The sequence below is a fragment of the Lampetra planeri genome, chromosome 56 (assembly GCF_965212315.1).
Source record: "Lampetra planeri chromosome 56, kcLamPlan1.2.h2, whole genome shotgun sequence".
In the NCBI taxonomy this organism is placed as follows: domain Eukaryota; kingdom Metazoa; phylum Chordata; class Hyperoartia; order Petromyzontiformes; family Petromyzontidae; genus Lampetra; species Lampetra planeri.
Window position 1 is genome coordinate 431,926 of NC_136162.1, and position 25,727 is coordinate 457,652.

At 52.3% G+C, this 25,727-nt stretch overlaps 1 protein-coding gene across 1 annotated transcript; it reads left to right on the top strand.

Annotated features, from left to right (window-relative positions):
* The first annotated feature begins 18,918 nt into the window (after window positions 1–18,918).
* On the top strand, window positions 18,919–23,882 carry LOC144735628 (actin-1-like). The gene is made up of 4 exons (XM_078618068.1): window positions 18,919–19,203; window positions 22,305–22,635; window positions 23,037–23,366; window positions 23,674–23,882. The coding sequence occupies exons 1-4, from the start codon at window positions 18,919–18,921 to the stop codon at window positions 23,880–23,882; spliced, it is 1,155 nt and encodes a 384-aa protein (XP_078474194.1).
* The last annotated feature ends 1,845 nt before the right edge of the window (window positions 23,883–25,727 follow it).

The window sequence follows — 25,727 nt, forward strand, 5'->3', positions numbered from 1 at the left end:
AGACCACGTGGGCTGCTGCTTCATCCAGCAGTGAATAGACCACGTGCTGCTACTTCATCCAGCAGTGAATAGACCACGTGCTGCTGCTTCATCCAGCAGTGAATAGACCACGTGGGCTGCTGCTTCATCCAGCAGTGAATAGACCACGTGGGCTGCTGCTCCATCCAGCAGTGAATAGACCACGTGGGCTGCTGCTTCATCCAGCAGTGAATAGACCACGTGCTGCTGCTTCATCCAGCAGTGAATAGACCACGTGGGCTGCTGCTTCATCCAGCAGTGAATAGACCACGTGGGCTGCTGCTTCATCCAGCAGTGAATAGACCACGTGGGCTGCTACTTCATCCAGCAGTGAATAGACCACGTGGGCTGCTACTTCATCCAGCAGTGAATAGACCACGTGGGCTGCTGCTTCATCCAGCAGTGAATAGACCACGTGGGCTGCTGCTTCATCCAGCAGTGAATAGACCACGTGGGCTGCTGCCTTCATCCAGCAGTGAATAGACCACGTGGGCTGCTGCTTCATCCAGCAGTGAATAGACCACGTGGGCTGCTGCTTCATCCAGCAGTGAATAGACCACGTGCTGCTACTTCATCCAGCAGTGAATAGACCACGTGCTGCTGCTTCATCCAGCAGTGAATAGACCACGTGGGCTGCTGCTTCATCCAGCAGTGAATAGACCACGTGGGCTGCTGCTCCATCCAGCAGTGAATAGACCACGTGGGCTGCTGCTTCATCCAGCAGTGAATAGACCACGTGCTGCTGCTTCATCCAGCAGTGAATAGACCACGTGGGCTGCTGCTTCATCCAGCAGTGAATAGACCACGTGGGCTGCTGCTTCATCCAGCAGTGAATAGACCACGTGGGCTGCTACTTCATCCAGCAGTGAATAGACCACGTGGGCTGCTTCATCCAGCAGTGAATAGACCACGTGGGCTGCTGCTTCATCCAGCAGTGAATAGACCACGTGGGCTGCTGCTTCATCCATCAGTGAATAGACCACGTGGGCTGCTGCTTCATCCAGCAGTGAATAGACCACGTGGGCTGCTTCATCCAGCAGTGAATAGACCACGTGGGCTGCTACTTCATCCAGCAGTGAATAGACCACGTGGTGCTGCTTCATCCAGCAGTGAATAGACCACGTGCTGCTGCTTCATCCAGCAGTGAATAGACCACGTGCTGCTGCTTCATCCAGCAGTGAATAGACCACGTGCTGCTGCTTCATCCAGCAGTGAATAGACCACGTGGTGCTGCTTCATCCAGCAGTGAATAGACCACGTGGGCTGCTGCTTCATCCAGCAGTGAATAGACCACGTGGGCTGCTTCATCCAGCAGTGAATAGACCACGTGGGCTGCTGCTTCATCCAGCAGTGAATAGACCACGTGGGCTGCTTCATCCAGTAGTGAATAGACCACGTGGGCTGCTTCATCCAGCAGTGAATAGACCACGTGGGCTGCTGCTTCATCCAGCAGTGAATAGACCACGTGGGCTGCTGCCTTCATCCAGCAGTGAATAGACCACGTGCTGCTTCATCCAGCAGTGAATAGACCACGTGGACTGCTGCCTTCATCCAGCAGTGAATAGACCACGTGCTGCTGCTTCATCCAACAGTGAATAGACCACGTGCTGTTGCTTCATCCAACAGTGAATAGACCACGTGCTGCTGCTTCATCCAACAGTGAATAGACCACGTGCTGCTGCTTCATCCAGCAGTGAATAGACCACGTGCTGCTTCATCCAGCAGTGAATAGACCACGTGGACTGCTGCCTTCATCCAGCAGTGAATAGACCACGTGCTGCTGCTTCATCCAACAGTGAATAGACCACGTGCTGTTGCTTCATCCAACAGTGAATAGACCACGTGCTGCTGCTTCATCCAGCAGTGAATAGACCACGTGCTGTTGCTTCATCCAACAGTGAATAGACCACGTGCTGCTGCTTCATCCAACAGTGAATAGACCACGTGCTGCTGCTTCATCCAACAGTGAATAGACCACGTGCTGTTGCTTCATCCAACAGTGAATAGACCACGTGCTGCTGCTTCATCCAACAGTGAATAGACCACGTGCTGCTGCTTCATCCAACAGTGAATAGACCACGTGCTGCTGCTTCATCCAGCAGTGAATAGACCACGTGCTGCTTCATCCAGCAGTGAATAGACCACGTGGACTGCTGCCTTCATCCAGCAGTGAATAGACCACGTGCTGCTGCTTCATCCAGCAGTGAATAGACCACGTGCTGCTGCTTCATCCAGCAGTGAATAGACCACGTGGTGCTGCTTCATCCAGCAGTGAATAGACCACGTGCTGCTGCTTCATCCAGCAGTGAATAGACCACGTGCTGCTGCTTCATCCAGCAGTGAATAGACCACGTGGTGCTGCTTCATCCAGCAGTGAATAGACCACGTGCTGCTGCTTCATCCAGCAGTGAATAGACCACGTGCTGCTGCTTCATCCAGCAGTGAATAGACCACGTGGACTGCTGCCTTCATCCAGCAGTGAATAGACCACGTGCTGCTGCTTCATCCAACAGTGAATAGACCACGTGGGCTGCTGCTTCATCCAGCAGTGAATAGACCACGTGGGCTGCTGCTTCATCCAGCAGTGAATAGACCACGTGCTGTTGCTACCTTCATCCAGCAGTGAATAGACCACGTGGGCTGCTGTGTTTGTGTTGTGGAGTGAATCTCCTCTGGAGGCACCTGGCCACGTGTAGCCCCGCCCCTCTCCAGAGAGAGTGGCGTGGGGGTGTGGCCCACCCCCACCTCTAGACGCCTTGCCAGATGCGAGGTTTTCACATTCAATTCGTGGAGGTTTTACCTCTGTTACCGTATTCTCCCAAATAGATAACACTTCAAAAACAGTAAACCCCATTTTGTTATGAACTACCGGATTATAAGACGCATCCCTGTCGACAGTATATATGTGTCGCTTTTACGAGGAATATAATGCGTCTTATAATCCGTTGGATAGGGCAATTAATGTGGGTGAAGGATTTTAACGAGGGTTTATTATTATTTTCCCGCCAATTCCATACGCGGCGATATGGCGACGATAACGACGTCGTTGAGTTTATCGCCGATAATCCATCGCCGATAATCGATTCGTGCGTTTGGCGCAAGAGGCGAGTTATCATGTCGCGATTCGCGTCGTGCTCTGCGTGATTTAATCTCCTCACGGAATGTCCCCGTGAGGTGAATGGGCCCGAGTGGAGCTGTGAACGTTGTAGGATTGATCCCATTATTGTAGCCGCTTTCATAGCGCGTACAGTTGCAGGCATTAGGGACCGTCCATAAATGACGTCACGCGATTTGGGACGATTTCTGACCCCCCCCCCCTCGTCACACGGCGTCACAAAAAGTCAGACCCCCCCTCAAATATGACGTCGCAAAGCTCTGCCCCCCCAAAAAAAAATTAAACATGCTTCAAATCGCTTAAACTATTGTCATTGTAGAGTGTATTTAATGTGGCGCTGCACTCTGATGTTGGGAGGAGAAAACATTTATAAAAACAAGTCTATTTAATTAAGTAGAACGTGTTGTCTGCATTTATTTAAAGTTGCGCATTTTGATGTGACGTCACATTTCTCAACCCCCCCCCCCCTCGTCACACATCGTCACAAATGTCTGACCCCCCTCCCTAGGTGCGTGACGTCATTTATGGACGGCCCCTTAACGACCAATATTTTTCCTCAAAAGTTTAATTTCGGGGCCTTTTGGTCCCGTGAATGTAACAAGTGGCGTTGACTCTGACAGATCATTTATTCTAGATTTGAAGCTTTCGTGACTGCAAGGAATCATCTTCTTAGGTTCTTTCGGTAAAGCCACGCAGAAAGTAAAATAAAATAAAAACAAAAATCACGACGTTTCGGAGGCAACACAAGTCTCCGTCATCAGGTGGGACCGTCACAGCCAGATTAGCTGTATCAAGTGAGGCAATGATTCAAGATGTAATCCCTTAAAAGCGAGTTGAGGGGGGAGGGAGAGGGAGGGGGGAGCTCATCAGACTATGGTAGCCAATGAAAGGAACGTATCGGGAGGGAGGGGGGGCGAGGCCAAAAGGGTGGGCGATGGACAGATCAGCCTGATGCCGTTCTAATCACCCAAGCGAGGCGTGATAAGGGGCCGTCCATAAATGACGTCACGCACCTAGGGGGCGGGGTCAGACATTTGGACACTGGAGGAATCCGACGAGCTATGAAGCTCTTTTTCACAGATGTCCACAGGAAGTAATTTTGTAAAACAAGTATAACCCGTAAAAACAAAGTTTTTCACTATAAATCCTTTATATGCGTGGCATCGGGGCGGCTAGAGTCCTCTCGCCCTCTGGCTTGAGATGGCTGCCACCTATGGGTCAGATGATTGCATTGCACCATTAAGCAATTGGTAATTAAATATATTTTTGTCCTAAAAAGTGTAAAATGTAGGAAAAATTTTTTCACGAACATTAATTGTCACGCACAACGAGTCTGTGTGGAAAATGTCAACTCGATTGGATCACGGGAAGTGGGTTAAAAAACGACCGATAGATTTGCACGGTCGTAAGCGCGCAAGCGAACTTAATATGAAGTATTTAATAACCTCCGTTCCCACTGCAGGCAGAAAGCACTCGAAACAACACGATATCGCGATAATCGTAATATCGTGGACGGTGATGGCGTGCAATTGAATCGTTATATCGCAGCGGCCTCAATCATGAAGAGCAGAGGAGGTTTTACCTCCACCCCAGAGCCAGAGGTTTTACCTCCACTCCAGACACAGAGGTTTTACCTCCACCCCAGACCCAGAGGTTTAACCTCCACCCCAGAGCCAGAGGTTTTACCTCCACCCCAGAGCCAGAGGTTTTACCTCCACTCCAGACACAGAGGTTTTACCTCCACCCCAGACCCAGAGGTTTAACCTCCACCCCAGAGCCAGAGGTTTTACCTCCACTCCAGACACAGAGGTTTTACCTCCACCCCAGACCCAGAGGTTTTACCTCCACCCCAGACCCAGAGGTTTAACCTCCACCCCAGAGCCAGAGGTTTTACCTCCACTCCAGACACAGAGGTTTTACCTCCACTCCAGACACAGAGGTTTTACCTCCACCCCAGAGCCAGAGGTTTTACCTCCACTCCAGAGCCAGAGGTTTTACCTCCACTCCAGACACAGAGGTTTTACCTCCACCCCAGACCCAGAGGTTTTACCTCCACTCCAGAGCCAGAGGTTTTACCTTCACCCCAGAGCCAGAGGTTTTACCTCCACTCCAGACCCAGAGGTTTTACCTCCACCCCAGACCCAGAGGTTTTACCTCCACTCCAGACACAGAGGTTTTACCTCCACTCCAGACACAGAGGTTTTACCTCCACCCCAGACCCAGAGGTTTTACCTCCACTCCAGACCCAGAGGTTTTACCTCCACTCCAGAGCCAGAGGTTTTACCTCCACCCCAGACCCAGAGGTTTAACCTCCACCCCAGAGCCAGAGGTTTTACCTCCACTCCAGACACAGAGGTTTTACCTCCACTCCAGACACAGAGGTTTTACCTCCACCCCAGAGCCAGAGGTTTTACCTCCACTCCAGAGCCAGAGGTTTTACCTCCACTCCAGACACAGAGGTTTTACCTCCACCCCAGAGCCAGAGGTTTTACCTCCACTCCAGAGCCAGAGGTTTTACCTCCACTCCAGACACAGAGGTTTTACCTCCACCCCAGACCCAGAGGTTTTACCTCCACTCCAGAGCCAGAGGTTTTACCTTCACCCCAGAGCCAGAGGTTTTACCTCCACTCCAGACCCAGAGGTTTTACCTCCACCCCAGACCCAGAGGTTTTACCTCCACTCCAGACACAGAGGTTTTACCTCCACTCCAGACACAGAGGTTTTACCTCCACCCCAGACCCAGAGGTTTTACCTCCACTCCAGACCCAGAGGTTTTACCTCCACTCCAGAGCCAGAGGTTTTACCTCCACCCCAGACCCAGAGGTTTAACCTCCACCCCAGAGCCAGAGGTTTTACCTCCACTCCAGACACAGAGGTTTTACCTCCACTCCAGACACAGAGGTTTTACCTCCACCCCAGAGCCAGAGGTTTTACCTCCACTCCAGAGCCAGAGGTTTTACCTCCACCCCAGACACAGAGGTTTTACCTCCACCCCAGACCCAGAGGTTTAACCTCCACCCCAGAGCCAGAGGTTTTACCTCCACTCCAGACACAGAGGTTTTACCTCCACTCCAGACACAGAGGTTTTACCTCCACCCCAGAGCCAGAGGTTTTACCTCCACTCCAGAGCCAGAGGTTTTACCTCCACTCCAGACACAGAGGTTTTACCTCCACCCCAGACCCAGAGGTTTTACCTCCACTCCAGAGCCAGAGGTTTTACCTTCACCCCAGAGCCAGAGGTTTTACCTCCACTCCAGACCCAGAGGTTTTACCTCCACCCCAGACCCAGAGGTTTTACCTCCACTCCAGACACAGAGGTTTTACCTCCACTCCAGACACAGAGGTTTTACCTCCACCCCAGACCCAGAGGTTTTACCTCCACTCCAGACCCTGAGGTTTTACCTCCACTCCAGAGCCAGAGGTTTTACCTCCACCCCAGACCCAGAGGTTTAACCTCCACCCCAGAGCCAGAGGTTTTACCTCCACTCCAGACACAGAGGTTTTACCTCCACTCCAGACACAGAGGTTTTACCTCCACCCCAGAGCCAGAGGTTTTACCTCCACTCCAGAGCCAGAGGTTTTACCTCCACTCCAGACACAGAGGTTTTACCTCCACCCCAGAGCCAGAGGTTTTACCTCCACTCCAGAGCCAGAGGTTTTACCTCCACTCCAGACACAGAGGTTTTACCTCCACCCCAGACCCAGAGGTTTTACCTCCACTCCAGAGCCAGAGGTTTTACCTTCACCCCAGAGCCAGAGGTTTTACCTCCACTCCAGACACAGAGGTTTTACCTCCACCCCAGACCCAGAGGTTTTACCTCCACTCCAGACACAGAGGTTTTACCTCCACTCCAGACACAGAGGTTTTACCTCCACCCCAGACCCAGAGGTTTTACCTCCACTCCAGACCCAGAGGTTTTACCTCCACTCCAGAGCCAGAGGTTTTACCTCCACCCCAGACCCAGAGGTTTAACCTCCACCCCAGAGCCAGAGGTTTTACCTCCACTCCAGACACAGAGGTTTTACCTCCACTCCAGACACAGAGGTTTTACCTCCACCCCAGAGCCAGAGGTTTTACCTCCACTCCAGAGCCAGAGGTTTTACCTCCACTCCAGACACAGAGGTTTTACCTCCACCCCAGACCCAGAGGTTTTACCTCCACTCCAGAGCCAGAGGTTTTACCTTCACCCCAGAGCCAGAGGTTTTAACTCCACTCCAGACCCAGAGGTTTTACCTCCACCCCAGACCCAGAGGTTTTACCTCCACTCCAGACACAGAGGTTTTACCTCCACTCCAGACACAGAGGTTTTACCTCCACCCCAGACCCAGAGGTTTTACCTCCACTCCAGAGCCAGAGGTTTTACCTCCACCCCAGAGCCAGAGGTTTTACCTCCACTCCAGACCCAGAGGTTTTACCTCCACCCCAGACCCAGAGGTTTTACCTCCACTCCAGACACAGAGGTTTTACCTCCACTCCAGACCCAGAGGTTTTACCTCCACCCCAGAGCCAGAGGTTTTACCTCCACCCCAGAGCCAGAGGTTTCACCTCCACCCCAGAGCCAGAGGTTTTACCTCCACTCCAGACACAGAGGTTTTACCTCCACTCCAGACCCAGAGGTTTTATCTCCAGGCACGTTGAGGCGCCCTCACCACGTGCAAGGACACGTGACGGACACCAGGGGGCAGTGACGTGCCACTCGAACTCACCCTACACCGCGTTCACCCTCACACTCATACACTACACAATACACACTACAGTACACGTCACACAGACAACCACACACACAGACAACCACACACACAGACAACTACACACACAACCACACACACAGACAACCACACACACAGACAACCATACACACAGACAACCACACACACAGACAACTACACACACAACTACACACAGACACAGACGACCACAGACACACACAGACAACCACAGACACACACACAACCACCTACACAGACAACCACACACACAGACAACTACACACACAACCACACAGACAACCACACACACAGACAACCACACACACAGACAACCACACACACAACCACACAGACAACCACACACACAGACAACCACACACACAGACAACCACACACACAGACAACCACACACAGACTACACACAGACACAGACAACCACAGACACACACAGACAACCACAGACACACACACAACCACCTACACAGACAACCACACACACAGACAACTACACACACAACCACACAGACAACCACACACACAGACAACCACACACACAACCACACAGACAACCACACACACAGACAACCACACACAGACAACCACACACACAGACAACCACACACACAGACTACACACAGACAACCACACACAGACAACTACACACACAACCACACACACAGACAACCACACACACAGACAACCACACACACAGACAACCACACACACAGACTACACACAGACAACCACACACACAGACAACTACACACACAACCACACACACAGACAACTACACACACAACCACACAGACAACCACACACACAGACAACCACACACACAGACAACTACACACACAACCACACACACAGACAACCACACACACAGACAACCACACACACAGACAACTACACACACAACCACACACACAGACAATCACACACACAGACAACCACACACACAGACAACCACACACACAGACAACCACACACACAGACAACTACACACACAACCACACACACAGACAACCACACACACAGACAATCACACACACAGACAACTACACACACAACCACACACACAGACAACCACACACATAGACAACCACACACACACAAAACCACACACACAGACAACCACACACACACAAACAACCACACACAGACAACACACACAGAGACAACTACACACACAACCACACACACAGACAACCACACACACAGACAACCACACACACAGACAACCACACACACAGACTCCACACAGACAACCACACACACAGACAACTACACACACAACCACACAGACAACCACACACACAGACAACTACACACACAACCACACGGACAACCACACACACAGACAACCACACACACAGACAACTACACACACAACCACACACACAGACAACCACACACACAGACAACCACACACACAGACAACTACACACACAACCACACACACAGACAACCACACACACAGACAACTACACACACAACCACACAGACAACCACACACACAGACAACCACACACACAGACAACCACACACACAGACAACTACACACACAACCACACACACAGACAATCACACACACAGACAACCACATACACAGACAACCACACACACAGACAACCACACACACAGACAACTACACACAACCACACACACAGACAACCATACACACAGACAATCACACACACAGACAACTACACACACAACCACACACACAGACAACCACACACACAGACAACCACACACACACAAAACCACACACACAGACAACCACACACACACAAACAACCACACACAGACAACACACACAGAGACAACTACACACACAACCACACACACAGACAACCACACACACAGACAACCACACACACAGACAACCACACACACAGACTACACACAGACAACCACACACACAGACAACCACACACACAGACAACCACACACACAGACTACACACAGACACAGACAACCACAGACACACACAGACAACCACAGACACACACACAACCACCTACACAGACAACCACACACACAGACAACTACACACACAACCACACAGACAACCACACACACAGACAACCACACACACAACCACACAGACAACCACACACACAGACAACCACACACAGACAACCACACACACAGACAACCACACACACAGACTACACACAGACAACCACACACACAGACAACTACACACACAACCACACACACAGACAACCACACACACAGACAACCACACACACAGACTACACACAGACAACCACACACACAGACAACTACACACACAACCACACAGACAACCACACACACAGACAACTACACACACAACCACACAGACAACCACACACACAGACAACCACACACACAGACAACTACACACACAACCACACACACAGACAACCACACACACAGACAACCACACACACAGACAACTACACACACAACCACACACACAGACAATCACACACACAGACAACCACACACACAGACAACCACACACACAGACAACCACACACACAGACAACTACACACACAACCACACACACAGACAACCACACACACAGACAATCACACACACAGACAACTACACACACAACCACACACACAGACAACCACACACACAGACAACCACACACACACAAAACCACACACACAGACAACCACACACACACAAACAACCACACACAGACAACACACACAGAGACAACTACACACACAACCACACACACAGACAACCACACACACAGACAACCACACACACAGACAACCACACACACAGACTACACACAGACAACCACACACACAGACAACTACACACACAACCACACAGACAACCACACACACAGACAACTACACACACAACCACACGGACAACCACACACACAGACAACCACACACACAGACAACTACACACACAACCACACACACAGACAACCACACACACAGACAACCACACACACAGACAACTACACACACAACCACACACACAGACAACCACACACACAGACAACTACACACACAACCACACAGACAACCACACACACAGACAACCACACACACAGACAACCACACACACAGACAACTACACACACAACCACACACACAGACAATCACACACACAGACAACCACATACACAGACAACCACACACACAGACAACCACACACACAGACAACTACACAAAACCACACACACAGACAACCATACACACAGACAATCACACACACAGACAACTACACACACAACCACACACACAGACAACCACACACACAGACAACCACACACACACAAAACCACACACACAGACAACCACACACACACAAACAACCACACACAGACAACACACACAGAGACAACTACACACACAACCACACACACAGACAACCACACACACAGACAACCACACACACAGACAACCACACACACAGACTACACACAGACAACCACACACACAGACAACTACACACACAACCACACAGACAACCACACACACAGACAACTACACACACAACCACACAGACAACCACACACAGACAACCACACACACAGACAACTACACACACAACCACACACACAGACAACCACACACACAGACAACCACACACACAGACAACTACACACACAACCACACACACAGACAACCACACACACAAACAACCACACACAGACAACTACACACACAACCACACACACAGACAACCACACACACAGACAACCACACACACACACAAAACCACACACACAGACAACCACACACACACAAATAACCACACACAGACAACACACACAGAGACAACTACACACACAACCACACACACAGACAACCACACACACAGACAACCACACACACAGACAACCACACACACAGACTACACACAGACAACCACACACACAGACAACTACACACACAACCACACAGACAACCACACACACAGACAACTACACACACAACCACACAGACAACCACACACACAGACAACCACACACACAGACAACTACACACACAACCACACACACAGACAACCACACACACAGACAACCACACACACAGACAACTACACACACAACCACACACACAGACAACCACACACACAAACAACCACACACAGACAACTACACACACAACCACACACACAGACAACCACACACACAGACAACCACACACACACACAAAACCACACACAGACAACCACACACACACAAATAACCACACACAATACACACAGAGACAACTACACACACAACCACACACACAGACAACCACACACACAGACAACCACACACACAGACAACCACACACACAGACTACACACAGACAACCACACACACAGACAACTACACACACAACCACACACACAGACAACTACACACACAACCACACAGACAACCACACACACAGACAACCACACACACAGACAACTACACACACAACCACACACACAGACAACCACACACACAGACAACCACACACACAGACAACTACACACACAACCACACACACAGACAATCACACACACAGACAACCACACACACAGACAACCACACACACAGACAACCACACACACAGACAACTACACACACAACCACACACACAGACAACCACACACACAGACAATCACACACACAGACAACTACACACACAACCACACACACAGACAACCACACACATAGACAACCACACACACACAAAACCACACACACAGACAACCACACACACACAAACAACCACACACAGACAACACACACAGAGACAACTACACACACAACCACACACACAGACAACCACACACACAGACAACCACACACACAGACAACCACACACACAGACTCCACACAGACAACCACACACACAGACAACTACACACACAACCACACAGACAACCACACACACAGACAACTACACACACAACCACACGGACAACCACACACACAGACAACCACACACACAGACAACTACACACACAACCACACACACAGACAACCACACACACAGACAACCACACACACAGACAACTACACACACAACCACACACACAGACAACCACACACACAGACAACTACACACACAACCACACAGACAACCACACACACAGACAACCACACACACAGACAACCACACACACAGACAACTACACACACAACCACACACACAGACAATCACACACACAGACAACCACATACACAGACAACCACACACACAGACAACCACACACACAGACAACTACACACAACCACACACACAGACAACCATACACACAGACAATCACACACACAGACAACTACACACACAACCACACACACAGACAACCACACACACAGACAACCACACACACACAAAACCACACACACAGACAACCACACACACACAAACAACCACACACAGACAACACACACAGAGACAACTACACACACAACCACACACACAGACAACCACACACACAGACAACCACACACACAGACTACACACAGACAACCACACACACAGACAACTACACACACAACCACACACACAGACAACCACACACACAGACAACCACACACACAGACAACCACACACACAGACTACACACAGACAACCACACACACAGACAACTACACACACAACCACACACACAGACAACTACACACACAACCACACAGACAACCACACACACAGACAACCACACACACAGACAACTACACACACAACCACACACACAGACAACCACACACACAGACAACCACACACACAGACAACTACACACACAACCACACACACAGACAATCACACACACAGACAACCACACACACAGACAACCACACACACAGACAACCACACACACAGACAACTACACACACAACCACACACACAGACAACCACACACACAGACAATCACACACACAGACAACTACACACACAACCACACACACAGACAACCACACACATAGACAACCACACACACACAAAACCACACACACAGACAACCACACACACACAAACAACCACACACAGACAACACACACAGAGACAACTACACACACAACCACACACACAGACAACCACACACACAGACAACCACACACACAGACAACCACACACACAGACTCCACACAGACAACCACACACACAGACAACTACACACACAACCACACAGACAACCACACACACAGACAACTACACACACAACCACACGGACAACCACACACACAGACAACCACACACACAGACAACTACACACACAACCACACACACAGACAACCACACACACAGACAACCACACACACAGACAACTACACACACAACCACACACACAGACAACCACACACACAGACAACTACACACACAACCACACAGACAACCACACACACAGACAACCACACACACAGACAACCACACACACAGACAACTACACACACAACCACACACACAGACAATCACACACACAGACAACCACATACACAGACAACCACACACACAGACAACCACACACACAGACAACTACACACAACCACACACACAGACAACCATACACACAGACAATCACACACACAGACAACTACACACACAACCACACACACAGACAACCACACACACAGACAACCACACACACACAAAACCACACACACAGACAACCACACACACACAAACAACCACACACAGACAACACACACAGAGACAACTACACACACAACCACACACACAGACAACCACACACACAGACAACCACACACACAGACAACCACACACACAGACTACACACAGACAACCACACACACAGACAACCACACACACAGACAACCACACACACAGACTACACACAGACACAGACAACCACAGACACACACAGACAACCACAGACACACACACAACCACCTACACAGACAACCACACACACAGACAACTACACACACAACCACACAGACAACCACACACACAGACAACCACACACACAACCACACAGACAACCACACACACAGACAACCACACACAGACAACCACACACACAGACAACCACACACACAGACTACACACAGACAACCACACACACAGACAACTACACACACAACCACACACACAGACAACCACACACACAGACAACCACACACACAGACTACACACAGACAACCACACACACAGACAACTACACACACAACCACACAGACAACCACACACACAGACAACTACACACACAACCACACAGACAACCACACACACAGACAACCACACACACAGACAACTACACACACAACCACACACACAGACAACCACACACACAGACAACCACACACACAGACAACTACACACACAACCACACACACAGACAATCACACACACAGACAACCACACACACAGACAACCACACACACAGACAACCACACACACAGACAACTACACACACAACCACACACACAGACAACCACACACACAGACAATCACACACACAGACAACTACACACACAACCACACACACAGACAACCACACACACAGACAACCACACACACACAAAACCACACACACAGACAACCACACACACACAAACAACCACACACAGACAACACACACAGAGACAACTACACACACAACCACACACACAGACAACCACACACACAGACAACCACACACACAGACAACCACACACACAGACTACACACAGACAACCACACACACAGACAACTACACACACAACCACACAGACAACCACACACACAGACAACTACACACACAACCACACGGACAACCACACACACAGACAACCACACACACAGACAACTACACACACAACCACACACACAGACAACCACACACACAGACAACCACACACACAGACAACTACACACACAACCACACACACAGACAACCACACACACAGACAACTACACACACAACCACACAGACAACCACACACACAGACAACCACACACACAGACAACCACACACACAGACAACTACACACACAACCACACACACAGACAATCACACACACAGACAACCACATACACAGACAACCACACACACAGACAACCACACACACAGACAACTACACAAAACCACACACACAGACAACCATACACACAGACAATCACACACACAGACAACTACACACACAACCACACACACAGACAACCACACACACAGACAACCACACACACACAAAACCACACACACAGACAACCACACACACACAAACAACCACACACAGACAACACACACAGAGACAACTACACACACAACCACACACACAGACAACCACACACACAGACAACCACACACACAGACAACCACACACACAGACTACACACAGACAACCACACACACAGACAACTACACACACAACCACACAGACAACCACACACACAGACAACTACACACACAACCACACAGACAACCACACACACAGACAACCACACACACAGACAACTACACACACAACCACACACACAGACAACCACACACACAGACAACCACACACACAGACAACTACACACACAACCACACACACAGACAACCACACACACAAACAACCACACACAGACAACTACACACACAACCACACACACAGACAACCACACACACAGACAACCACACACACACACAAAACCACACACACAGACAACCACACACACACAAATAACCACACACAATACACACAGAGACAACTACACACACAACCACACACAGACAACCACACACACAGACAACCACACACACACAAAACCACACACACACAAAACCACACACACAGACAACCACACACACACAAACAACCACACACAGACAACTACACACACAACCACACACACAGACAACCACACACATAGACAACCACACACACACAAAACCACACACACAGACAACCACACACACACAAACAACCACACACAGACAACACACACACAGACAACTACACACACAACCACACACAGACAACCACACACACAGACAACCACACACACACAAAACCACACACACAGACAACCACACACACACAAACAACCACACACAGACAACTACACACACAACCACACACACAAACAACCACACACACAGACAACCACACACACACAAAACCACACACACAGACAACCACACACACACAAACAACCACACACAGACAACACACACAGAGACAACTACACACACAACCACACACACAGACAACCACACACACAGACAACCACACACACACAAGACCACACACACAGACAACCACACACACACAAACAACCACACACAGACAACACACACAGAGACAACTACACACACAACCACACACACAGACAACCACACACACACAAAACCACACACACAGACAACCACACACACACAAACAACCACACACACAGACAACTACACACACAACCACACAGACAACCGCACACACAGACAACCACACACACAGACAACTACACACACAACCACACACACAGACAACCACACACACAGACAACCACACACACACAAAACCACACACACAGACAACCACACACACAACCACACAGACAACCACACACACAGACAACTACACACACAACCACACACACAGACAACCACACACACAGACAACCACACACACACAAAACCACACACACAGACAACCACACACACACAAACAACCACACACACAGACAACTACACACACAACCACACAGACAACCGCACACACAGACAACCACACACACAAAACCACACACACAGACAACACACACAGAGACACCCATTACGCCGGTACACAGACGCGCAACAAAGCACGCGAGCGATACACGAGCTCAAACAGCAACGACGCCGCCGTTACTGCAGAGTCGTTATTACTATTGTACAGTGGGTATTGCAGAGCCGTTATAATTACAGAGTCGTTATGATACAGTGGTTACAGTCGTTAACGCTTCGAATAAAACCGTTGTACACACGCAGCGCCACACCACACACCACTACACTACACACCACTACACTACACACCACTACACTACACCACTACACTACACCACTACACTACACCACTACACACATACACCACCACACACACCACACACACTACACACCACTACACTACACCACTACACACATACACCACCACACACACCACACACACACCACCACACACATACACCACCACACACATACACCACCACACACACCACACACACTACACACACTACACTACACCACTACACACATACACCACCACACACACCACACACACTACACACCACTACACACACCACCAACACCACACACACCACCACACACACACAATTGCCGCGCAAACACACCACTACACACTAAACACTACCCTACCCACTCAACCACTCACCCATCCACTCCCCTACCCACTCACCCACCTACTCACTCACCTACTCCCCCACCAACCAACCCACTCACCCACCTACTCACTCACCCACCCACCCACACACCCACCTACCAACCCACTCACCCACCTACTCACCCACTCACCCACCTACCCACTCACCCACCCACTCACCTACCCACTCACCCACTCACCTACCCACTCACTCACCCACTCACCTTCCCACTCACTCACCTACCCACTCACCCACTCACCTACCCACTCACTCACCCACTCACCTACCCACTCACTCACCCACTCACCTACCCACCCACTCACCCACTCACCTACCCACTCACCCACACACCCACCTACCAACCCACTCACACACTCACCCACCCACTCACCTACCCACTCACCCACTCACCTACCCACTCACCCACTCACTCACCCACTCACCCACCCACTCACCCACTCACCCACCCACTCACCTACCCACTCACCCACTCGCCCACCCACTCACCCACTCACCCACCCACTCACCTACCCACTCACCCACTCACCCACCCACTCACCCACTCACCGATCCACTCACCTACCCACTCACCCACTCACCTACCCACTCACTCACCCACCCACTCACTCACCCACCCACTCACCCACCCACTCACCCACCCACTCACCCACTCACCGATCCACTCACCTACCCACTCACCCACTCACCTACCCACTCACTCACCCACCCACTCACTCACCCACCCACTCACCCACCCACCCACCCAGCCCCCCCCCAGGGCCATGTCGTGCGAGCAACAGGCGGTGGTGATGGACAACGGCTCTGGGCTGTGCAAGATCGGCCTCTCGGGGGAGTGCGCCCCGCGCTGCGTCGTCCCCTCCGTGGTGGGGTGGCCCCTGCCGCGACAGCGAATGGTGGAGCCCCGCTCGTCCACCTCCACCTCCTCCGCGTCCACCTCCTCGTCGCGCTTCTACGTGGGCGACGAGGTGCAGGACAAGAGGGGCGTCCTGTCCGTGCGCTACCCCATCCAGCACGGGGTCATCACCTCGTGGGACGACATGAGGAAGGTGACACGTCGTTCCTTTAGTCGTTCCCTTAGTCGTTCCTTTAAGACGTTCGCGTATTCATTCACGACGGTATTAATTCACTTGGCAATTGAGTTGGTCATTTGCTTAATAATGAATTCACCTGTCCATCCATTCGTTCTTTCGTTCATTTAGTCATTCGCTTAGTCGTTAATGCACTTCGTCATTGACTTAGTGATTAAATAATCGATTCACTAATTCATTCCCGTAGGCGTTCATTCACTCAGTCGTTTACTTTGTCGTTCATTTAATAATTAATTCACGTGTTCATTCGCGGAGTCATTCATTCACTTCGTCGTTCATTCGCTCAGACATTCACTTATTCCCAGGGGTCGGCATTCAAAGCAACACGAGGAGGCAGTGTGTGTGTGTGCGTGTTGCCTGTTAGAATTAGGTTATTTAATAAAGAAATCGACCTCAGCATTTCAAGGGCGGTGGTTGCGATTTGAATACATCGCAGAGCAGTCCCTGAACGAGCTACACGGGGATTTTACTTAGTCATTCACTTAGTCATTCACTCAGTAATTCACGCAGTCATTGACTCAGCCATTCACTTAGTCATTCACTCAGCCATTCACTCAGTCATTGACTCAGCCATTCACTTAGTCATTCACTCAGCCATTCACTCAGCCATTCACTCAGCCATTCACTCAGCCATTCACTTAGTCATTCACTTAGTCATTCACTCAGCCATTCACTCAGCCATTCACTCAGCCATTCACTTAGTCATTCACTTAGTCATTCACTCAGCCATTCACTCAGTCATTCACTCAGTCATTCACTTAGTCATCTACTCAGCCATTCACTCAGCCATTCACTCAGCCATTCACTTAGTCATTCACTTAGTCATTCACTCAGCCATTCACTCAGTCATTCACTCAGTCATTCACTTAGTCATTTACGTAATCTTTCACTTAGTCATTCGCTTAGCCGAGCGTGCTCATCGGAGGTGCGTCCCAAACATCCCCAACGATCAGACCCCCTCCCCGTTTAATTGTTCTACGTGGGGGCCACGTGCACGACACGCGCGCCACGTTCACCGCCTGTGGCTCGAATGGCGGCCTCAGTCCACCTGCACGTTAAAGACCCCCCCCCCCCCCATCACGCCCAGTGCAGGAGGAGGCCACTGAGTGTGTGCGTGTCAAGGCATCAGGGTTACAACATTTCACTCGAAAAATCACAGCGCAAATTACACAATCACAGCGGCACCCGACGGGATGGGGTGGCCCAGCGCCACGCCCGCCGCCTTTGTCTCCCGAGCGGCGATGTTTTTTCACTTGAGGCTGAGTCGACTTAGGGGTAGGCCCTGGTCCAGTTCAGATAATCGTCACTGGCCGTGAGCGGGAATCGAACCTGCACCGCCGGGTTCGTAGCGCAGCGCGCTAACCGCTGCACCACCGCTCCCCACAAGCTGTGTCACGCGCACACGGCAGCGATCATCGTCCCAGTGCATCAATCTGCCAGCAGACTGATGCCCTGGGACAGCTGCCGCTGGGGGTGCCCCTAGGCGAGACCACACAGCAGCAGACTGATGCCCCAGGCCACTTGCAAATGAGACTCCAGTCCTGGCTTTTGAGTTCCCACCGGCTCAAACCAAGCACAGTCTGTTGTTCTCCTATAATGCGGTGGGAGTGGTCGTGGTTGCGCTCCTAAAGAACACCGCGTTATGGAGAAATCGCGTTATAATAAATAATATATAACTACTATAGGGTAAAGCTCGGTCTGCGATGACGCGTGAGATGCATAACGCAGGCCGAACAAAGACCCGAGGCGTGTGGGTGGCATCTCAGAGCATCCAGCAGCATCCCACTGCCCTGTGCCATGCTGTGCCGAGGCAGCCGTCACAACCGCTTAGCCATTCACTTAATCATTCACTTAATCATTCATTTAGCCATTCACTTAGCCATTCACTTAGTCATTTACTTAGTCATTCACTTAGCCATTCACTTAGTCATTCACTTAGCCATTCACTTAGTAATTCACTTAATCATTCACTTAGCCATTCACTTAGCCATTCACATAGTCATTCACTTAGTCATTCACTTAGCCATTCACTTAACCATTCACTTAGTCATTCATTTAGTCATTCACTTAGCCATTCACTTAGTCATTCACTTAGCCATTCACTTAGTCACTCACTTAATCATTCACTTAGTCATTCACTTAGTCATTCACTTAGCCATTCTAGAAGCATCCAGCAGCATCCCACTGCCTTGTGCCATGTTGTGCCGAGGCAGCCGTCACAACCGCTTAGCCATTCACTTAATCATTCACTTAGTCATTCACTTAGTCATTCACTTAGCCATTCACTTAGTCATTCACTTAGTCATTTACTTAGTCATTCACTTAGCCATTCACTTAGTCATTCACTTAGCCATTCACTTAGCCATTCACTTAGTCATTCACTTAGTCATTCACTTAGTCATTCACTTAACCATTCACTTAGTCATTCACTTAGCCATTCACTTAGTCACTCACTTAATCATTCACTTAGTCATTCACTTAGCCATTCTAGAAGCATCCAGCAGCATCCCACTGCCTTGTGCCATGCTGTGCCGAGGCAGCCGTCACAACCGCTTAGCCATTCACTTAATCATTCACTTAGTCATTCACTTAGTCATTCACTTGGCCATTCACTTAGTCATTTACTTAGTCATTCACTTAGCCATTCACTTAGTCATTCACTTAGCCATTCACTTAGCCATTCACTTAGCCATTCACTTAGTCATTCACTTAGTCATTCACTTAGTCATTTACTTAGTCATTCACTTAGCCATTCACTTAGTCATTCACTTAGCCATTCACTTAGCCATTCCTTAATCATTCACTTATCCATTCACTTAGTCATTCTAGAAGCATCCAGCAGCATCCCACTGCCCTGTGCCATGCTGTGCCGAGGCAGCCGTCACAGCCGCTTATTCCCACATCGCTCCGTTCACCGCATTACGCATCAACTCCGCGCCGTCTAAACTCCTCGCGTCACGTGGGAGAACGCACCGCGAGGCGTGACCACCGCAGCCAGCGTTCTCACGGCCACCACCGTGGCTCCCGCGGCCGCCGTGGTCCCGCCCGCCCCCCGCCAGGTGTGGATCCACGCGTACAAGCGCCTGCGCGTGAAGCCCCACGAGCGGCCGCTGCTCATGACGGAGCCGCCGCTCAACCCGACGCGCAACCGCCAGCTCATGGCGGAGGCGGCCTTCGAGGGCCTCGGGGTGCCGGCGCTGCACGTGGCGAGCCAGGGCCTGCTGGCGCTGTACGCCCGCGGCGAGACCACGGGCCTCGTGGTGGACTGCGGCGACGGCGTCACCCACTCGGTGCCCGTGTTCGACGGCTTCGTCCTCTCGCACGCCGTCATGAGGCTCGACCTGGCCGGCAGGGACGTCACGGACCACCTGGCACGCACGCTGCGGGACGGTGAGCCGGGGCACAGAGAGAGAGGGAGGGGGAGGGAGAGAGAGATGCGGGTGGGTGCGTGGGTCAGGGTGGTTGAGCAAGTTGATGCGTGAGTGTGTGGGTGGATTGATGGGTGGGTGAGCGAGCGGATGCGTGAGTGAGTGGGTTTATGGGTGGGTGGATTGATGGGTGAGATGGGTGGGTGAGGGCGGGTGAGCGAGCGGATGTGTGAGTGAGTGGGTTCATGGGTGGGTGGATTGATGGGTCGGTGGATTGATGGGTGACATGGGTGGGTGAGGGCGGATGTGTAAGTGTGTGGATGGGTGGGATGTGTGGCTGAGACGAGCGACGCTGACAGCGCTCCGTGCGTGTGTCTCTCCGCGTTGGCGCTGGCGGGCGCCGGGCACTGCGGCGGGGCGCAGGCGGCCACGTCTTCATGAGCACGGCGGAGAAGGAGATTGTGCGCGACATGAAGGAGCGCCTCTGCTACGTGGCGCTCGACTGCGCCAGCGAGGCAGCGCGCCCGCGCTCCGACATCGAGGCGCGCTACCGGCTGCCCGACGGCGCCGTGGTGAGCGTCCACGAGCAGCGCTTCCGCGCCCCCGAGGCGCTGTTCCGCCCAGACGCGCTGGGCCTGGAGGCGCTGGGGCTGCACCAGCTCGCCTGGGCCAGCGTCATGCGCTCCGAGATCGACCTGCGGCGCCACCTCTACGGCAACGTGGTGCTGTCGGGGGGCACCACCATGCTGCCCGGTGAGGGCGCGCGCACGCCCGTGTGTGTGTGTGCGTGTACACCTGTGTGTGTGTGTGTACACCTGTGTGTGTGTGTGTGTACACCTGTGTGTGTGTACACCTGTGTGTGTGTGTACACCTGTGTGTGTGTACGACTGTGTGTGTGTACAACTGTGTGTGTGTACACCTGTGTGTGTACACCTGTGTGTGTGTGTACACCTGTGTGTGTGTTCGACTGTGTGTGTGTACACCTGTGTGTGTGTGTACACCTGTGTGTGTGTACGACTGTGTGTGTGTGTCCACCTCATCCCCCCCCCCGTGTCCCTAGGCCTGGACGAGCGTCTCTCGCTGGAGCTGTCCCGCCTGGCGCCGCCGGGCGCCGTCATCAAGACGATGTCCTCCCCCGAGCGCCGCTTCGCCGTCTGGATCGGCGGCTCCATCCTGGCCGGCCTCGCCGCCTTCTCGGCGACCCGCTGGCTGTCGGCCGCCGAGTACCGCGAGGCCGGCCCCTCCGCACTGCTGCGCTACTGCAGCTGAGCGCTGGCTGAGCGGGGGGGGGCAGTGGGGGTGGCGGGTGAGAGGGGAGGGGAGCAGGCACTCGACCCGACCCAATTGACCTGACTCACTCACCCACCCAGACTCACTCACCCTGACACACTCACCCACCCCGACCCACCCACGCTGACCCACTCACCCTGAACCACTCACCCTGACCCACTCACCCACCCAGACTTACTCACCCACCCTGACCCACTCACCCAGACCCACTCACTCACCCTGACCCACTCACTCACCCAGACCCACCAGCCCTGACCCACTCACCCACCCAGACTCACCCACCCAGACCCACTCACCCTGACCCACTCACCCTGACCCACTCACCCACCCTGACCCACCCACCCTGACCCACTCACCCACTCAGACTCACCCACCCAGACCCACTCACCCTGACCCACTCACCCACCCAGACCCACTCACCCTGACTCACTCACCCTGACCCACTCACCCTGTCCCACCCACCCAGACTCACCCACCCAGACCCACTCACCCTGACCCACTCACCCACCCAGACCCACTCACCCACCCTGACCCACTCACCCACCCAGACCCACTCACCCTGACTCACTCACCCTGACCCACTCACCCTGTCCCACCCACCCAGACCCACTCACCCTGTCCCACTCACCCACCCTGACCCACTCACCCACCCAGACCCACTCACCCACCCAGACCCACTCACCCTGACTCACTCACCCTGACCCACTCACCCTGTCCCACCCACCCAGACCCACTCACCCTGTCCCACTCACCCACCCTGACCCACTCACCCACCCAGACCCACTCACCCTGTCCCACTCACCCACCCTGACCCACTCACTCACCCTGACCCACTCACCCACCCTGACTCACTCACCCTGACCCACTCACCCTGTCCCACTCACCCACCCTGACCCACTCACCCACCCAGACCCACTCACCCACCCAGACCCACTCACCCACCCAGACCCACTCACCCTGTCCCACTCACCCACCCAGTCCCACTCACCCTGACCCACTCACCCACCCAGTCCCACTCACCCTGTCCCACTCACCCACCCTGACCCACTCACCCACCCAGACCCACTCACCCACCCAGACCCACTCACCCACCCAGACCCACTCACCCTGTCCCACTCACCCACCCTGACCCACTCACCCACCCAGACCCACTCACCCACCCAGACCCACTCACCCACCCAGACCCACTCACCCTGTCCCACTCACCCACCCAGTCCCACTCACCCTGACCCACTCACCCACCCAGACCCACTCACCCAGACCCACTCACCCAGACCCACTCACCCTGACCCACTCACCCTGTCCCACTCACTCACCCTGTCCCACTCACCCACCCTGACTCACTCACCCTGACCCACTCACCCTGTCCCACTCACCCACCCTGACCCACTCACCCACCCAGACCCACTCACCCACCCAGACCCACTCACCCACCCAGACCCACTCACCCTGTCCCACTCACCCACCCAGTCCCACTCACCCTGACCCACTCACCCACCCAGTCCCACTCACCCTGTCCCACTCACCCACCCTGACCCACTCACCCACCCAGACCCACTCACCCACCCAGACCCACTCACCCACCCAGACCCACTCACCCTGTCCCACTCACCCACCCTGACCCACTCACCCACCCAGACCCACTCACCCACCCAGACCCACTCACCCACCCAGACCCACTCACCCTGTCCCACTCACCCACCCAGTCCCACTCACCCTGACCCACTCACCCACCCAGACCCACTCACCCAGACCCACTCACCCAGACCCACTCACCCTGACCCACTCACCCTGACCCACTCACCCTGTCCCACTCACCCACCC